This window comes from Saimiri boliviensis, chromosome 10 (genome assembly GCF_048565385.1).
Source record: "Saimiri boliviensis isolate mSaiBol1 chromosome 10, mSaiBol1.pri, whole genome shotgun sequence".
Taxonomy (NCBI): Eukaryota; Metazoa; Chordata; class Mammalia; order Primates; family Cebidae; genus Saimiri; species Saimiri boliviensis.
In genome coordinates, this window is record NC_133458.1 from 15,377,587 (window position 1) to 15,396,453 (window position 18,867).

Consider the following 18,867-nt stretch of genomic DNA (forward strand, 5'->3'; position numbering starts at 1 on the left):
TCAACACTAATTCAGTAATACTTTTTTTAAAAAAAAAAAGGTCAAAACCTTTATCTTAGTGCACAGAGCCCCACACTTAAAAGGACCCCGTGTTGGCTGTCACATTGTCATGATCTTCAAGCTCCTTGTGATATTTGAACAAGGGATCTGCCAGTAAGTCACGTTGCTGATCCTGGGTACGTGGTTTGTTTCATATTCTGCTTACCTCCGCTTATGCTGGTTTCCTTTTCACACAAGCACATGACTAGAGTCCCAGTCACTCACCATCTATGGGGTTTAGGAGAGAAGGACACAGAAATTAAAGTCAGAGCAAAGGGCCACCTGGTGCTGAAAGCCACAGCCAGGATCCAACAAGTTCATGAGTGGGCGCCACGTCTGTGTCCATGCTGGACCAGGAGGCAAACACACAGGACAGGAGCCTGGTTCCCAGGCAGAAAAGGGAATTTTGTAGCTCGAGGCTTAGATTTTATGAAATGGACACTTAGGGTCAACACAAAGAGGACCTTTCTTCCAATGTGACATCATCTCTCAACAAGGTCACTATTACCGTGTTTTGTTTGGTCCCAGGACACTCAGTGTGTGATCACAAAGCTCGGCTGCATGTGTGTCTGATAAAACTCAAGCTATTTCCCTTAAAGATGATTAATTTTTGTCACAATATCATCATAAAATAATTGGAGTGAATGGGAAGATAAGAAATGCATGTAAATGAACACATAAACTTTGTAGAATCTGCCGGTACCGGCTTGGAAGACCTTTTAAGGTTGTTTTATCACAACCTCCATCTCCAGACAGAACTGTCTATAACGTGGATCTGGTAGCTCTTGGCTCCAAGCCCTTTTAAAACCATACAACTTTTCAGGAGCTTCTCGTCCTGTTAACTATTTAGTTATGTATTAAAGAGGATTAGGCAGTAGAGGTTTTACAGTTCCACTAGAAACGTTCCTTAAAAAAACTACTCTATGGTGATGACAATCACATCAGTGCTTGTTGGAGATGCAGTGAAACATTGCAACAGGGCATGAGGGAATTTTCTGGTTGGTGAAGATGCTGTACATCTCAGTAGAGATGGGGTTGCATGCGTAGGTACATCACTCAAAAATCTCTGATCTGCTTATTTAAAATGTGTAGTATTTATATAATTTATATATCTGTAATATTGAGTTTTAAATGACTGAGGAGAGGTATAGGCTACATTCTCCAGTTAATACTGTCAAAGTAATCATCATGCATATATGTTTCCATACTGTGACTTCCTGAGTCCTCAACCTAAGATTTCCAGGCAAAATGTGTCTTTATCTGCCTTTGGGCATTGGTGCAGTGAACAGGCTGTCTGAGATTAGCAAAGGAAATCAAAATAGCTAGATTTCCACTATATGCTAAATACTTTATAGCATTAAATTTTGGACACAACTCTGCAGATGGAGAGTATTAGTCTCATTTTAGATAAGATAATTAAAAAAACAAACACCAAACTAAACTAAACCAGCCCTCCCCAGGGTTCCCTGCAGCATTGTGGAGCCACAGCGCCTCCCAGTGGCCAACGTTCCACAGTCCCATGGATTCACACCTGACCTGAGGAGCTGAAGATTGTCCAAGTCAAGAACAAAGATGCCCCCACTCCAATCCCTGCAACCCCCACCGTCTCACACACCTTTTTTATTGCTTTCCCAAAAGGGTTGATTTAGGGTGGAACTTCAAATTCACCCTTGGCCAGTGGAGACAAAAGACACATCTTGATTGCACGAGAAATTACTGTTACATCATTGCAGTAAACATCCTAAGATGGAAGAGAGGAGCCAGAATTATAGAGGTCACAGAATGAAACAGTGTGAGGATATGAAGCCAATCTGGGCTGAAAACACTGTATTGCAGAGCTCGCTTTGATTCATCAGACCCACATATTTTCATACATTGTGTTTAGTTTATTCAAAAATTTTAGCACATTCTATAAAGGGGATTTTTCAATTTTACAAATTTATTTCTGAATGTATAAAATCTTGAAATAAACTATCCTATCAGGTATAACTAAGCAGATTGTTAGGTCTGCTCTTTCCCACCCTTACCTAGAAGTGCCTAGAAGCTCTGTCAGTGAACCAGCACCTCATAAAATATTACCAGTGGAGAAACTATTTCTATGTGAGTAGTATCCACAAGAAGACACACACATACATTCACATTCACAAACACACACACTCACAAACACATAATATCTTTCCATTGGCAAGGATGATAAGATTCCATTGCTGAGCAAAGCTAGTTTTTCTTTTTGTTGTTTTTGTTTTGTTTTATTGTTTTGTTTTTTCCCAATGTTCTAGGTTGATTTCATCAGGGGTGATTAAGAAACACTTTTGATTATATTCCACCTTCACCAAATCTCTATAAAACACACATTCACACTCACAAACACACACACACTTACAAACACATAATGCCTTTTCATGGTCAAGGATGATAACATCTCATTACTGAGCAAAGCTAGTTGTTTGTTTTCAATGCTTTAGGTTGATTTCATCAAGGGCGATTAAGAAGCACCTTTGATGATATTCCATCTCCACCAAATCACTAAAAATGTGGTTGTGGAAGGTGTGGTTATGGTGAGGAAGTTTTTTTTCTATAGGATTATGAGTTTTTATAAATATTATTGTACCATAATTTCCTTTCTTCAGTGATTCTTCAGTCAGCACAAATAACATAATTTTCTTCACTCCAAAAGAACATTTGCAAATTATAGCATTAGATATCCTTTGAGAACTTGACAGGACTGGACATCAATCCTGACTGTGAAGACACAGTTGCTAGAATATTACAGAAGTTATATGAAATACTAAGACTTGTCATAATCATTTTGCATGATATTTCAAGTGGAGGCCCTTGTAAAGAGAAGACAGTAATTAATCACACTTCAGGATTCTCTGTAAGTGCGCAGTAACTTATTAATTTTACAAACATTAAAGGGTATCAATCATATGCCTGGCTTTTCCTATGAAAATAAAGAAAAGGAAGTGATATAGTAGAATCCCAGGAATGTCACTGTAAGAGGTGAAGAGGAAGGCAGGTGTGAGCCAGTCCTTGACACATGATCAGTTTCTGGTGCTGTCTTAAGAAAACAAAGGTTCTCCTAAGTCATGGAAACAGGAAAAACGCTGAGGATGCAAAAGCTGCCGAGTTTTAGAAAATGTTCAAAGAGCGTATGATCATAGAAGGTCATTGGATTCGGGAGGTGAGTGTCAGAAAGGGATACAGAGAAGCAGAATTTATTTGGGGGGAAACTGGAGAGTATGTGCTCCTTTAGGAACAAGGGTGATTTTACCTTCCTCTGTGTTTTGGAAAGTACCCGACTGTGCCCTGAGAAGTCAAGATTAGGGCCAGAAGAAGGAAGACATCAGAAGCAGAGCCAGGGCTCTCACACCAGGCAGGTGGCTCTTTGGTGATGTCCCCTACTGGGACTGGCTACCAGGTGATTCCAGTTGCTAGAAAACTTTACCTTATATTTCATAGGTATTGAAAACTTTGGGAGGAGGGGACAGAGAGTTCATGGTACAAAGAACACCACTTTTCATCATCGTCTGCTCTAGCTCTATTTTCAGTCATCTTTCGTTTTCTCTCTCCTTGACTTTCCCCAAATCTCAATTTCTTTTCCCTCAGTTGTATAAAGCAAACCCTGTGATTCTCCCTCCTACCTTATGCTGTTATCAACAATCTTGACCACAAAATGAGATCCCTTGTCCCGAAAAAGAGTGTGCCAGTTGTTAAATTACAAACATGTCCTCTACCCTGCAGTTTACTGTGTCGGCAGAGAAGGTAATTCTTCAGTCAACCTACAGAAGCCGCATCATCCTCTGAGCAGCCCCTCTTGGCCTTGTTTCTTCCAGCCCTGAATAGCAGAAAGCCCCGGGCTGTGGGTCCCAGCATCCTAAATTACCTTTCTTTCCCCCTGCAGTCCCCAGGTTCTCGCAGATACGTCAGGGCTGAGGTTGCTCCACATTGGGCCGGGGGATTTGTGCACAGAGTGTGGTTGGCTTTGTAGGGCTGTGCCAAGCTGCTGGCACAAAGATAAAGGGCCGAGTCCCCCAGCTCCAAGGCGCTCACATTCATCTCAGAGCTGTGGTTAGAGAACTGGTGCCCTGAGAATCTGTTAGGGAAGTTTCCTTTTTGTCTCTGCATCTCATTGTAGTAGTTGAAGAGGAACTGAGGGCCCTGTCCTGGGGCCTGTTGGTACCAGAACACACTGTTATGCCCAGAGATAGGGGAGCACCTCAGTGTTACTTGCTGTCCTCTCATCTTGATCAGGTATCTTGGAGTTTGGGTGACTCCAGCCTCTCCCAGGCCTGTGGGAAAAGCAGATGGAAAATGAGCACAGGAGACAGCCTGGTGGTACCTCCTTCCCAAGGTAAAGTGGAGGACACAGTGGTGGGGGGCAAGCTCAGAATGGGGGTGCTGTCCTGTCTGCAGGGACTCACCTGCTCCCGGGAGACAAAGCAGCACCCAACAGAGCAGCCTGGAGCCCATGGCACGAAGGGGCAAGCAACACTGTGTCTGTGCTCAGAGCTCGGTCCTCCTAGGGAGGAGGTGAGTTCTCAGCCACGCTTTTCCTGGTGGGAGGGGTATCCCGTGATGTCACTATTCTGTGACCTCCCCTTTCAGGCTTCCTGAGATCCAGTGCTCCCTGTTCTGTACAGCAGAATCCACTGTGCCTGTGAGGGAGGGAGAGAGAGGCTCGGGGAAAAGCACAGGAGGGAGCCTGAGGGTGCCTTGGATGAAGCATGCTCCAGAGGCATCCCACCTGTGCCTAGATGCTGAGAAATGCTGGGTGTATAATAAAATATATTGTTTGCTAAGAAGAATAATGGGAAGAAAAACCTATCTGCCTCCCAACCAAATGGAAAACTAGTTGGGGCATCTAAAGTAGCAAGACTACGTATACATAAAATACGCCCGTTAAAACAATTCTTTAAGCAAGGGATATGTGACCCTGCTCCCGTGACTCCCTCATGGAGAATACTTTTTAGTCTGTGCTTGATCAGTGGTAAGGAGGCACCAGTTGCCTACCTAGGTTCTATGAGAAAACACAGAACACCTGTTTGTTAATAATAATCACCTGTTCAGAGAGCGTAACTACATGGGTCAGAGTCTGCTGAAGGCCCTCAGTCTGTAATGCTGTCAGCCCCCCGAGGCTCTCAGCTCAGAAGGAGGTTGGCCCCGGGACAGTCCCATTTTGCTGATCTATCTGGGTGTCTTCGTCTTAATGCCTTCAGTGCCGCCTGGGTGGGGTCTCTACGGCAGACCTGTTCTTGGTACCAAGGACTTGCTGGCTCCCAGGAGACAAAGTCCTTCCCATCAGAGGCACCTGGAGCCCATGCTGGGTGGGAAACAGCTGGGCAGGTGTCACCCTGCTAGGGGTTCTCTGAGAGCTGGGGTTTTGGGCATCGCATCTCTGATAGGATGTTAGGCTGTGATGTCACTGCTCTGATGTCATAGTCCCTGCAGGTTCCCATGCACCATGCTTCCTTTGTTAGGTCCCTGGCTTACCTGATCCAGGACCCCTGCTTTTTGCTGTAAATACCCTCACATACCACATAGGGCAGAACTGGGCTGCTCTAAGCTGGGATGGGGTTAGGTTGCAAGTCCCTCCCACAGGTCCTTTGCCTTTATTTTCACAGGCAGTTGTTTCTCTGTCTGTCCCTACCCAGGGCATGCAGGTTGTCCCATCCTAGCAGGGACATCCCAACTTTATTCTCCTTTGCAAGCTCACAGAGACTTCCCAACCCCTGCATAGCTGAAGTGCATGGCTCCCTGATGGGAAGCACAGCTGCAATTTTATATATATGTCATCGCACCTGCTAGTGACTATCAGGCAAGGCTGCACCTTAACCCTCTGTGTCCCAGGCTGCTGGCTCTGTGCACACCCCAGAGACATTTGGAGCTCAGTGATTCCAGCACCCCTGTGTGGCCCACTGCACAGTAACCAAGATTTTGCTATTGTTAATGGACTAAATACTTATGTCCCCCCAAAATACAACCCCCAGGGAGGCCATATTTGATGATAGGGTTTTTATAGAGGAAGTTATGTTTACATGAGCTTATATAAGTGGAGTCCTGATCCAGTATGTTTAATGCCCTCTGAGATGAGATGCTGATGGCTGGCTTGTTTCGTCTCCACCATATGAGGATTCAACCCGAAAAATGTGCTCTGCAAGCCAGAAGGAGGGCCCTCATCAGAGCCCCACATGCTGGCACCCCCATTTTATACTCTGGAGTTATGAAAAAAAATGTGTTTAACCCACGCAGTCTATTCTATGTGCTCTGGCTGTCTGAGCTGATGGATACAGCCTTTCTGACATGGTAGAAGGGACATGGGACATGTTTAAATTAGGAACTATTTCACCGTCTTGCCTATTCTACTGTTTTTCAAGGGGAACTAAAAGAAGCTCTCACATTTTGAAATTTATCTTCTTCAAGATCACTTTTTTTTTTTGCATTGTAAGAAAAAAAAGGTGATAGAAAAGAAATTTTGCCCTTGAGAAAATTCTGAAGACGGAAATGATGCAAATCTGGCCTAGCTCAGGCAGATGTGTTGCAAGAAGAACTGTGCCAGAAATCACACTAGATCATCCTGCCTCCCTCACTGCAGGCACGCGCTCAGAGATTTGTGGATGATTTATTATTAAAGTTCTTTTTTCTGTGATGACTCCAGCCAGCTTGCTCGAAGCAGACCTCTCAGACCACTCTGTGCTACATGCCCACTAATCAGCTCATCCAGAAGTAAAAAAAACAATACCCACTGTTCTCATACTGCTGGGGAATTTGTTTCTTTCCCATCTATCCTCTTTCTTTTAGAAATTCTCTTTTTGCCTGTGTTCACTGCCAATATCCTGTTGCCCATTTTTCCATATATGAGTAAAGATAGGTGCAGATAATGATTAAATTTATAAGGTTTTATTTGTGGTTCTATAGTAAGCTAAGAAGGAGAGGCCAGACTGGGTTTAAATAGAAACCTGAGACTTGGGAAAACAGAATCTGAGAAAGATTCCATTGCAGAACCACTATCCTTCAATTGCTACTTCTGATTTAGTTTATTTCCAATCCAAATTTCTTTAAATATCTACATTTGACATATCTTTTATCACATTTTAAGAATAGTTACATATATAGAGCAAATCTAGACATTGTCATATGAAGTATTTTCTTAATTTTTAAGTCCAGAGGCAAACGACCCCATGAGAAATCAATGAAAAGAGATTCCAGTCTAGCTACATGTGACATCGGCAGTCACTAGCCAACGTGCCAATTAGCTATAATCAATCACCAGTACCTTTCCAAGATGCCATCCAGAGGACAAAAATACCCTACTGAGGGAGTATTCATGGATATAAACCAGTTAAAATTTATGGATATAAAGAAGTGGCACCACTGTGCTCCAGCCTGGGTGACAGAGTGAGACCCTGTTTCAAAAAAACAGGGAAGGTTCTGCTTTCTTAATTCTTACAGAGATAGAAAGTTTAGAGGAAAACATAAAGAACACAACCCCAGAAAATATAACATGATTAGTAGCAGCTGACCAGTTACCTGGGTTATCAATAAGTGAGGTCAAATAAGTAAAAGAGAAACATAAAAGTGTCAGATGTTAAGAAAATAAACTGTATAATTAAAGTTCAAATACAACGGCAGAAATGGAAAAGACAGTAAGAAAGAGAGAAGTCTGAAAAGCACGGTCACCACAGGTCTCAGGAAAGGCTTCCCAGAAAAAAAAAATAACAGGGAGCTAAGTAGAGAGTATGGCTACCTTGTACCAAGCAAAGGGGCTAAATGATTACCTGGCACACAGTTATGCTAATGATCTGAGGAAGTGTGTGGAGTAATTACAGACCAGAGAATCTAAGTTGAAAGCGCAATATTAGGAAGCTGCATCTTCCATTGGAATGTGTGCTGGGTTTTCCCTCTTACTTCAATTTGTAGGATTTGGGCCCCAGTGAATCCATTTTCACTTCTATGGCCTTGCTCATGTAGCCCCTCTATAACCACAATTGGGCATTATCATAGAAATCCCACTTCTGCCTTTGTCTGAAATCAGGTCGTGCTGACTTGGTAAAGACATTGCTCACTTTGCCTACCATCTAAAGCAGAAGGAAACCCTTCCTTCACAGAAACTCCAAAGCCATTAGCATGTACTTCTTTCTAGAGGTGATTAAATTTCTCTTTGTGAGAACTCTTGTTTGTTCCTTCCAGCCTCAGAATTCTGTGAGAGCACAGTCATATAAAGGGACATGTAGACAGCACTAACCCTGTGCAATAAACACATGAAACAAGATTTACTGGGGAAAAACTCACAAGCAAGAATCAGGAACACAAATTCAATTATCCACCCCTTCCTTAGTCCATACAGAGATGTGCTTGGACAGGCATAGCTCCATGCATTGTAGAAAGACTGCCAAAAGAAGGATCCATCACTCTTCTGCCATATATATTATGGAGAGAGTAGGAGGTGCACTTTTAAGGTCTGCTTATAGTAGACTACATAGCAGGAGTAACTTCTGGGCTGGCAAAGTGGCCTCGTGTGACTGGAGATTAGAGGCATACCCAAGAATGCAATTCCATTCATAATAGCAACAACAACAAAATACACCTAAAAATACACCTAGGGCCAGCTAGATGCCTTTGAACTATCTCACTCTTACTGAGTTAATTACCTACCAACTACTGATAAGGGTGAAGGTAGAGAGACAAAAAAAAAAAAGGAGAAAGGAGGATATTCTGATTTCACAGGGGTTATGTCCAGGTACCATCAAGAAAGTGGAAAGGAAAATTTTCAGGCTGAGGAAAAAGTTTCACAATATGTATACAGGACTAGGATATTGTATACAGATTATATAAAGAATTTCTATAAACTATATAAAAGAAATATAATTTAACTTTTAAAACCTATTTTCATATACTTATTTTTATAATAGGTATATGAAAAAGACGTATCTGCAAATGTTAATAAAATATTAAAATGTTCTCAACATTATTAATACTTGGAGAAACACAAATTAGAACTCCAATGAAAGATTAATATTATGCCAAAAAATTCAACAGAAGACAAAATAAACATCCCCCCAAAACAGAATTAATCGAAAAGAAGTAGATAACTTGAATGTACATGGGGATATGAAAAAATACATATAGATGTGGTTTTAAAAATTGAATTCATAATAATTAAAAACTTTTCCAGAAAGAAAACTCCAGGCCCAGCTTACTTTATTGATAAAATTGACCAAGTTTATCAATTTACAAATTGTGAAGAATAAATAATACTAATAATAACATAGATGCAAAGATCCTTAACAAAAATAAATTAAGTTTAATTCACAATGTATAAAGAGATTAATATCTAATCCTTAGGTGAAATTTGCCCCAGAAATGCATAATTGGTTTTATATTTGAAAAGCAATTAATGTAAGTTACCATATTTTAAAATTATTTAATTGTTTGAAAAATTTTCAACAAAATATTAGCAAACTGTATCCAGCAGAACATCAAAAAGTTAATCTATCACAATCAAGTAGGCTTCATTCCTGGGATGCAAGGTTGGTTCAACATACACAAATCAACAAATGTGATTAACCACATAGACCGAACTGAAAACAAACCTAGATGATCATCTCAATAAACACAGAAAAGGCTTTTGATAAAATTAAACATGTCTTCTTGTTAAAACCCCTTCAACAAACTAGGCATTGAAAGTACATACTTCAAAATATTAGGAGCTGTCTAGCACTGTGATGTTAAGAGCCAACATCACACTGAAGTGGCAAAAGCTGGAAGCATTCCTGTTGAGAATGTGAACAAGGCAAGGATGCTCATTCTCAACATTTCCATTCAAAGCAGTAGTGGCAGAAATAGCAAGAGCAATCACACAAGAGAAATAAAAGACATCCAGAAAAGGAAGAGAGGAAGTCAAACTGTCTATAACTATCTATACCTAAAAAACCCTATAGTCTCTACCCGAAGGCTCCTAGGTCTGAATAATAACTTTAGCAGAGTTCAAGAATATAAAATCAATGCACAGAAATCAGCACTATTTCTATACATCAGAACATTCAAGTTAAAAGCCAAATCAAGAATGCAATTCCATTCATAATAGCAACAACAACAAAATACACCTAAAAAAAATCAGCTAACCAGAGAGGTAAAAGATATTTACAAAGAAAATTATAAAACACTAATGAAAACTATCAGAGGCAACACAAAAAATTGAAAAAACATTTCATGCTCATTGATAGGAAGAATTAATATTGTTAAAGTCAATGCTTTTTTTTTTTTTTTCAAGCTACCAATGTCAGTTTTCACAGAATTAGGGAAAAAAAATCTAAAATTCATTTGGAACAAAAAAAAAGAAAAGAAAAGAAAAGAAGAATAAGAAGAAGAAGAAGAAGAAGAGGAAGAGGAAGAGGAAGAGGAAGAGGAGGAAGAGGAGGAGGTGGAGGAGGAGGAGGAGGAGGAGGAAGAGGAAGAAGAGGAAGAAGCTTGAGTGCCCAAAGCAATCCTGGGCAAGCAGAACAAAGCTGGAGGCGTCACATTACCCAAATTCAAAACATGCTACAAGGCTACAGTAACTGAAGCAGCATAAAACTAGTACAAAAATAGACACACAGACCAATGGAACAAGTTAGAGAACCAGAAATAAATCCACCCACCTGAAACCAGCAATAACAAAGTCAACAATAACAGGCAATGCAGAAGGGACTCACTGCTCCCCAAATGATGCTGGGAAAACTGGCTAGCACACGCAGGAGATTGAAACTAGACCCCTATCTTTCACTATATACAAAAACCAACTCATGACTGATTAAAGACATGAATGTAAAACCTAAAACTATGAAAGAAAAAAACCTAAGAAGAAACTCTAAGAAATACCATTCTGGACATAGGACCTGGCAAATATTTCATGATAAAGACTCCAAAAGCAATTGCAACAAAAACAAAATTTGACTAATGGGACCTAATTAAACTAAAGAGTTTCTGCACAGCTGAAGAAACTACAAGCAGAGTAAACACATAACCTACAGAATTGGAGAAAATATTTGCAATCGATGTATCCAACAAAGGTCTGATATCCAGAATCTATAAGAAGCTTGAACAAATTAACAAGCAAAAAACAAACATCTCTATTTAAAAAAATGGGCAAAGGACATGAATAGATACTTTTCAAAAGCAGACATACATGCAGCTCACAAGCATATAACAAATGTTCACTACAACTAATCATTACGAAAAATGCAAATGAAAACCACAGATACCATCTCACACTAGTTAGAATAACTATTAATAAAAGGTCAAAATATAACAGATGCTGGCAAGATTGCAAAGGAAATGGAAAACTTATGCACTGTTGGTGGGAATGTAAATTAGTTCAACCACTGTAAAAAGTAGTATGGAGATTTTTCAAGGAACTAAAAAAAACCCTACCATATGACCCAGCAATCCAATTACTGGTTATATACCCAAAGAAATAGAGATCATTCTTTCATAAGCATACATGCACACGTATGTTCGATGCAGCACTATTCACAATAGCAAAGATATAGAATCAACCTAAATACCCATCAATGTGGACTGGAGATACTATGCATTCATAAAAAGAACAAAATTACGTTCATTTCAGCAACATGGATAGAGTTGGAGGATGTTATCCTAAGTGAATTAATCCAGGAACAGAAATCCAGACACCACACATGTTCTCACTTATAAGTGGGAGCTAAACATTGAGCACACATAGACACAAACAAAGGAACAGTAAACACTGAGGCTTGAAGGCTGGGGGTGAGAGGAGTGTGAGGATTGAAAAACTACCAATTGGGTATTAAGCTGGTGACTTAGGTGACAAAATTATCTGTATACCAAAGCCCCATGACATGCAATTTACCCATGTAACAAACCTGGACATGCAGCCCTTAAAACTAAAATAAAAGTTGGAAAGATTAAATTTTTTATAATCATCTTAACAGATACAGAAAAAATATTTTTAAAAAATTCAATGTTTTGATTAAAAACTCTTAGCAAACTAGGAACAAAAAAAAAATGTGCTCTACCTGATAAAAGGCATTCATGGAAAATTTACAGTTAATATCACACTTAATGATCAAAAACTGAAAAATCACTGGATGCTTTTTCCCTAAGATTAAGAAGACCAGGATGCCCATTCTCATCCTTTCTATCCAACATGGCCATGGAGATCCTAGCAAAGCACACAGTGGGTAGGCGATGATGTTAAACAGCCTTTATTCACAGAGGACCCAAAGAAGAGTCGTGGAAACCACGGGACATGAAGTGTCAGGAGAACACAGCTTTTCACAGAACAGTGTCTGGCCCAGTGCAAGGGGTGACTCTGTGGTGACACAGGTGATTGTTGAGTGGATTCTTATAAAAATCTTAAGCAAACTGACACAAGAGCAGAAAATCAAACACCGTATATTCTCACTCATAGGCGGGTGTTGAACAATGAGAACACATGGACACAGGGAGGGGAGCACTACACACTGGGGTCCGTTGGGGGGAAATGGGGGAGGGGGGGGGTGGGGAGGTGGGAGGAGATAGCATAGGGAGAAATGACAGATACAGGTGAGGGGACGGAAGGCAGCAAACTACACTGCCAAGTGTGTACCTATGCAACAATCTTGCATGTTCTTCACATGTACCCCAAAACCTAAAATGCAATAAAAAAAATAATAATAATAGTAATAATAAAAAAAAAATCTTAAGCTAAACAATCATTCTTACAGCATGCTTGCTTTATTTCATGATTTTATTTTATTTTTATTTTTATTTTATTTTATTTATTTATTTTTAGACTGAATCTTGCTCTGTCGCCCAGACTGGAGTGCAGTGGCACGATCTCGGCTCACTGCAACCTCTGCCTCCTGGGTTCAAGTGATTCTCCTGCCTCAGCCTCCCAGGTGGCTGGGGCTAAAGGTGTGCACCACCACACCTAGCTAATTTTTGTATTTGTAGCAGAAACAGGGTTATTAACCAGGCTGGTCTCAAACCCCTGACCACGTGATCCACTCGTCTTGGTCTCCCACAGTGCTGTGATTACAGGCATGAGCCACCCTGCTTAGCCAATTTCATGATTTAAAAAGCATTTAAAGAAAACTAGATCTAAATATGTTTATATTTTTTAAAAATCGGTTGACAGGGCAGAGTCACACTCAGGCAAAAGAACACCCACACTCTAAATATATGCACAGCATGTAAAGTTGCCATATAGATGAATTAGCAGATGCTGTGATGTTCTGAAGCTTCTGTTGGGGCTCTTGCAGGAAGTGTTCACCCAAGCCCTCTGTGCTCCCCGCAGCTTCCTGCCAGGCCCCGAAGGTTTCTGCACAGGAAAACGGTGACTCTGCAAGGCTGTGTCTTGGCTGCTGGCACAGAGATACAGGGCTGAGTCTTCTGGCTGCAGGGCATGTAGGTGAAGGTATAAGTGAGAGCTGTTGGGGCATTCAGGAGAGAAGCGACTGGGCACACTTTCATTTACATAGATTTCCTTATAGTTGTAGATAAACATGAGCTCTGGTGGCTTCTTAGTTTTCTGCTTGTACCAGTACATAGCATTGTGCCCCAGGTGTTGTTCACATTTCAAAGACTTATTATGTGCCATTCCCATGACCAGGTGTTTTGGGGTCTGGGTAACTCCGGTGTCCATGGGGACTGTGGGGGGAAAGAAACAAAACTCAGACAGAGCCCAGGAGGAGGGTTGTTTCTGCAGCCACAAGGAAAAGGCTTGGAGTTCAAGGACAGGCAATTTGAACCCAACTCACCTGCTCCCAGGAGGCAGAGGAGCACACAGCAGAGCAGCCTGCAGCCCATGCTAGCCTGGGATCTGAAATGGGGTCTCTGACTGAGATCCTCTGGGGGAGGGGCTGGGCTCTGGTCTCTTTGGCCCTGGTTGGTGGTTTTTCCTGTGATGTCACTGCTCCTGACAGTTTCCCCAGACCCAGGGGCTGGTTCTTCCTGATGGCTTTGCAATCTTTCTAAGTTCTGACAGAAGGTAGGTATGAATTGGCTGGGTTGGGATGAATGGCCTGGGCAGAAAGGGCAGAGCCAGCTTTTTATTTCCCAAGGATATTCCTCTGACAGGGGTTCCTTTGCTCTCAGCTGCTTCCTCATTATATAGATCCTCCCTCTATCTCTGTCCCCCTGTCTTTCAGGACCCCTCTCAGCAACAGACCACTCCCATTCAAGGAATCTCCTTCTCCCCTGTGGGATCACAGGAGACAGCGCCTTTCAAAATGTCCCTTCCCTCAACGTCTAAGCGTGGTGGAGCCCTTTTCGCCCGGCTCTGTGGAGGGAGGATGACTGCATGACCACAGAGGCAGTGCGGACCAGCGCCCACCATTCAAAATATTTTTTGGTAAAGCGCAGAAGACCATATATCTTGGGGTAGGGAATCTTTTGTGTCTATAATAATGAATGATTGAATTGGTGAATGCAGAAAGACAGGAAGTCAGCTTGAAGCTGATGTTGTGTGCTAGAGGTGAGTACAGCCATGCTCTGGGTTGAGGTCCAGATGGCTCCCCGTGGGCAACATCCCTTCTAGCCCATCTCTCCTCTTATTCTCCATCCCTTCCCCAGGTCCCAGTCTCAGAGGTCTCACCAGAGCACAGCTCCTCCCTGTGGCCAAAGCAGCACTTGGCCACTCACCAACCCAGTGTCAGCATCCAGGCCGGTTCCACATCCCTCAAAACTGAGCAGCAGGGATGGATTTGAAAGGCCAGGGGGGAATGAAGAGGAAGGAGGTGATGGCAACAACACAGAGAGTCAGCAGCCAGAACACCAGGCATGCACACACCTAGGACGTTCTAATTTTCTATTCAACAGAAATTGTCTATGTCTGAGTCTGTATACTATGGCAACACTTTATCTCTACAAAAATTACCAAAACTTAGCCAGATGTGGTGGTGCATGCCTGTAGTCCCAGTTACTCAGGAGACTAAGGTGGGAGGATCGCTTGAGCCAGGGAAATCAAGGCTGCAGTGAGCCGTGATGGCATCGCGGCACTCTGGACAGAGCAAGAAACTGCCCTCCCACCCCGCTCCGTGAAGAACAATTAAAGGAAAAGAAAAGACATTGTCTATGTCTGAACGCCTAGTAATAAGCATAACAGACGGTATCCCAGCCCTCTGGAGCTTATGGACCGGTCTGACTTGTTCAACAATACTCCCTGAGCAATAGCTAGGAGCAAGCAAAAATCACCAACACTTCCATCCCCAGAATTCTATCTGAGTAGGGCAATTAAACATATTCAGACAACAACTAGAGAATAAAAATGTATCTCACAGGAAGTTTAAGAAATGTAATCAGTATGTCAGGTTCAATCACTTCATACATGTGATGCCATATTTCCTCATATATTAAATCAAGGGAACTGAAACGAAATGGTCTCCAAAGCCCTGCCATTTCTAAAATGTAAGAAACTACATCAGGTCAGTTCTGTGGAGAATTTTCCAACTAGGAACCAGCTGAATGACTTCCTATGGGTCATTTCTACTTCACTGCATAAGCTGTTTATGCTTTGTGACCATTTAGTTATTGGCATGACATCAATTTTCTTAAAATCTACTGTTATGCCAATATTGACTTTCTATTCTAGAACATTTGAAGACACAAATGAACACAAATAAACACAAAAATTAAATGATTCATACTTTCTAAGTGATTTTTTACCATCTACTTATTTTTGTATTACATCAGTATTTCCATTTTGTGATGATAATTGTAATCGTATAAGAAAATCCTTTTTGTTTTTCTGGGCCAGGTCTTAAGTTGTGTATGCAGATGGTGGGACTCCAGAAGGCCCAGCAGAGAACAAATTCTAGAAGGCCAAAGACATGGGCAGGGAAGGCTGAAGATACCCAAGGCCAGAAGGCATTGGCATTCAGACCCAGTGACAGTGGAGAGTCATGGTGGGTATGCTGTGATTCCCACTAAGACCCTGGAAAGACCATGCACTAGCAATGAGGACCACATTCTGGGGCTCCCTAAGAGGGAGGGCAAAGCTGAAATAAACCCTAGCAAGTCCTATATTCAATCCTCCCAGGAAAAAAAAAAAACCAACACTATTTTTGGGAGATAACATAATCCAGAGCCTCAAGTCTATGTCATCCACAATGATCCACATAAACTCTTTCTAATATTTCATGTAGGATATTTAGAAGTATCCTAATCATTCATGCCACCCAAAAATCTATCTCCTTTCTGCTGCATACTATGACCAGTGTTACTGTACCAAAATATCAGTTTCATCATGATGTTTCACTTGGAATAGGACCAGTGTCTCATCACTGCTTAGAGATTTGTGTTCAAAGTTCTTTCCATGTCTTCCAATATCCCTGTCATCTCGCTGCTGCCTGCTCTTGAGGAGAATTCAAGATGACATTCATCACGATTGGGAGGGATTCTTGCCAGTCACCCTCCTTGAAGAGAAGGAGTGCACACGCCTGTCTCCATTGGCTTCTCCCCAGCACTTTCCAGTTTACCTATTGCCATGAAATTTCATGCTTCTCAAAATATTTTTCCATTAAACAGAGTACTTCCTGAGCAACAGAACTGCCTCTTGATCTTAGGAATATTTGCCTTTCCTTCTCCTTTATGCTTGTGCTCATCAATCATTTTTAGCAACACTGTGTTTTTCATTATAACGTTATATAAAATATGTACCAATGTGTGCAGTACAGAAAGTCAAGAAATGGCTTCCTCCATCAATTAAGATCTTCAGTGCATGGGGCAGGCTCCTGTTTTGTTTGTGGTGCCCTAATACTTTAGTGGCTTTGTTGTGAAGCACTGCTCTAGCTGATAAACAATTCTAAGACTTCGCTGTGCATAAAACGGAGGACTTCTCCACTGGGTGCCCTGGTAGGCTGCACTACAGACTGAAACTCCATCAGAGGCCATCAGGGAATGGACACGGGAGTCCTGGGTGCAGGTGCGCACACTGCCCCACAGCTTCCTGGCTGAGCCGGGAGGTTTGTGCACAGGGATGCAGTGACTCTGCAGGGCTGTGTCTTGGCTGCTGGCACAGAAATACACAGCAGAGTCACCAAGCTCCAGGGACTCAATGTGAAGATTTAAATGAGCTTTGTCTGGAGACTCAGGTGAGAAGCGATTTGGAACTGTTTCATTTAAAATGGGCTCCTTATTATTGTAGATAAACATTATCTTCAGAAGTTTTTTAGAGTCCTGCTTATACCAATACATAGTATTATGGCCCAGATTTTGTTCACATTTAAGGGACCCCTTCTTTCCCAGCTGTGTGACCAGGTATTTCGGAGTCTGGGAAACGGCTGAGTCCAAGGGACCTGCAAAGGCAAGAAGCAGAATTCAGACAAGCCCCAGGAGGGAGGCTGCTGTCATCATGGTGAAAGGCTTAGGGACTCCAACAGGATCATGTCACCTGGGCCCAGGACTCACCTGCTCTCAGGAGGCAGACGGCCACACAGCAGAGGAGCCTGCAGCCCATGGCAGAGTCAGGCAGACAAGGCACGGCCCAGGGCAGGATTCTGGTCTGCAGTGGTGAGAAGTCTAGGCTGTGGTTTCCACTGCCACTGAGAGGAGCTGCGTCAGTGAGGTCACAGCCTGTAATCCTTCCCCCATTCTCAGGGTCTCCTCCAGCGTGGCTCCTCCTTTCCATGCCCTGCACTTGCTCCTTATAGGACTGTTTGGAATTTTGGGAATAGTTGAGAAGGTGGATTGTGGCCTCCAGGATGTGTCTCTGACAGTCATTCCTGTCCCAGCAGCTCCCTCCCTCCCCACTCCTTACCTGGGGTCTGGCCACCTCCCCCATTCATCTCCCTTTATCAACCAGAGCCAGGCTGGTTTTCTTCTCTGGATCTTTTGCTTCCCCTTCCCAATAGTGCAGGACACTGTTTTGCTCTCTTGAATCTTTGCTCACTTGAAGTCTGATCAGTGGTCAGTGGTCCCCGTGTTGCAGAAGAAATTGGCTTGGGATTTCACCTGAATACCAGCCACTGCCGCTTAACCCACATGATTGTGATGCTAGTTGACAGCAAACGCTGTTGAAGGGTCATTGTTGGGAGTGGTCTGCAGCCCTGCTCCCTGTGATGTTCTTACCTGTCAAGGGACAGATCTATGAGGAACCAGGAGGCTACTAGAGAATATGAAGTCGCCGTGTGCTGGGAAAAAATGGCAATGAAGCTAAACAACATGGCAGTCGGGAAAACCAAAGTAGGTGATGGTACTGCCCTTGAGCTGTTCGCAGATAATCCTCCTCCCAAAGTTGAAAACCACGCTTATTCCAGGGTGTCTCAACTTGGGCACTGCCGCCATGCTGGATCAGGTGATCGTTTGTTGTGGGGGGCTTTCCTGTGCAGGTAGTACGCTTAGCCGCATCCTCGGGTCCTACCTACCTGATGCCAGAGTGACAACACAAAATGCCTTTGTATTGCTGAACTGTCCCCTGTTGAGGACCACTGTCCCCTTTATTCTTGCCAATGGTGCTCCCCTCCTCTACCAGCTGTCATCCACTCCAGCCTCAGGGGTGTAGCAGGGCCACAGCTCCTCCTGCTCTGATCAGCAAGGCCCAGCACTCAAACCTCCGTGCCTCTGTCAGTGGCCCCAGGTCAGTAACTGCCGGGAGGAAAACCAGGGACCAGCACTGCCAGAAAGGCATTTCACACACACACACACACACACACACGCAGACGCATGCACATGCAACTGTGGTAATACTGTCATCTACTGGTGAAATCCCTGATGGTTCATTTGTGATTTACTAAACACAGAACTTGTAGTAGGGATGGATGCAGCACTAAACAAAAGAAACATGACCACCATCCTTCTTGGAACCTCAAGCATGCTTTATTTGTTTGC

At 42.6% G+C, this 18,867-nt stretch overlaps 1 protein-coding gene and 2 gene segments (V, D, J or C); all 3 read right to left on the reverse strand.

The window, feature by feature from the left end:
* Window positions 1-2,211: 2,211 nt before the first annotated feature.
* Window positions 2,212-7,162, reverse strand: LOC141580019 (T cell receptor beta variable 5-1-like). The segment is given in 2 exon segments: window positions 2,212-4,331; window positions 4,464-7,162. Coding segments are annotated over 2 exon segments (459 nt in total).
* Window positions 7,163-12,848: 5,686 nt separating this feature from the next.
* LOC101028516 (uncharacterized) lies at window positions 12,849-14,776 on the reverse strand. The gene is made up of 2 exons (XM_074378984.1): window positions 13,800-14,776; window positions 12,849-13,689 (listed from the first exon to the last, which is right to left on the reverse strand). Exons 1-2 carry the CDS (start codon window positions 14,146-14,148, stop codon window positions 13,214-13,216), a joined length of 825 nt encoding a protein of 274 aa, XP_074235085.1. The 5' UTR covers window positions 14,149-14,776; the 3' UTR covers window positions 12,849-13,213.
* Window positions 14,777-14,910: 134 nt separating this feature from the next.
* On the reverse strand, window positions 14,911-17,657 carry LOC101028189 (T cell receptor beta variable 3-1-like). The segment is given in 2 exon segments: window positions 14,911-17,336; window positions 17,449-17,657. Coding segments are annotated over 2 exon segments (594 nt in total).
* Between the last annotated feature and the right edge of the window lie 1,210 nt (window positions 17,658-18,867).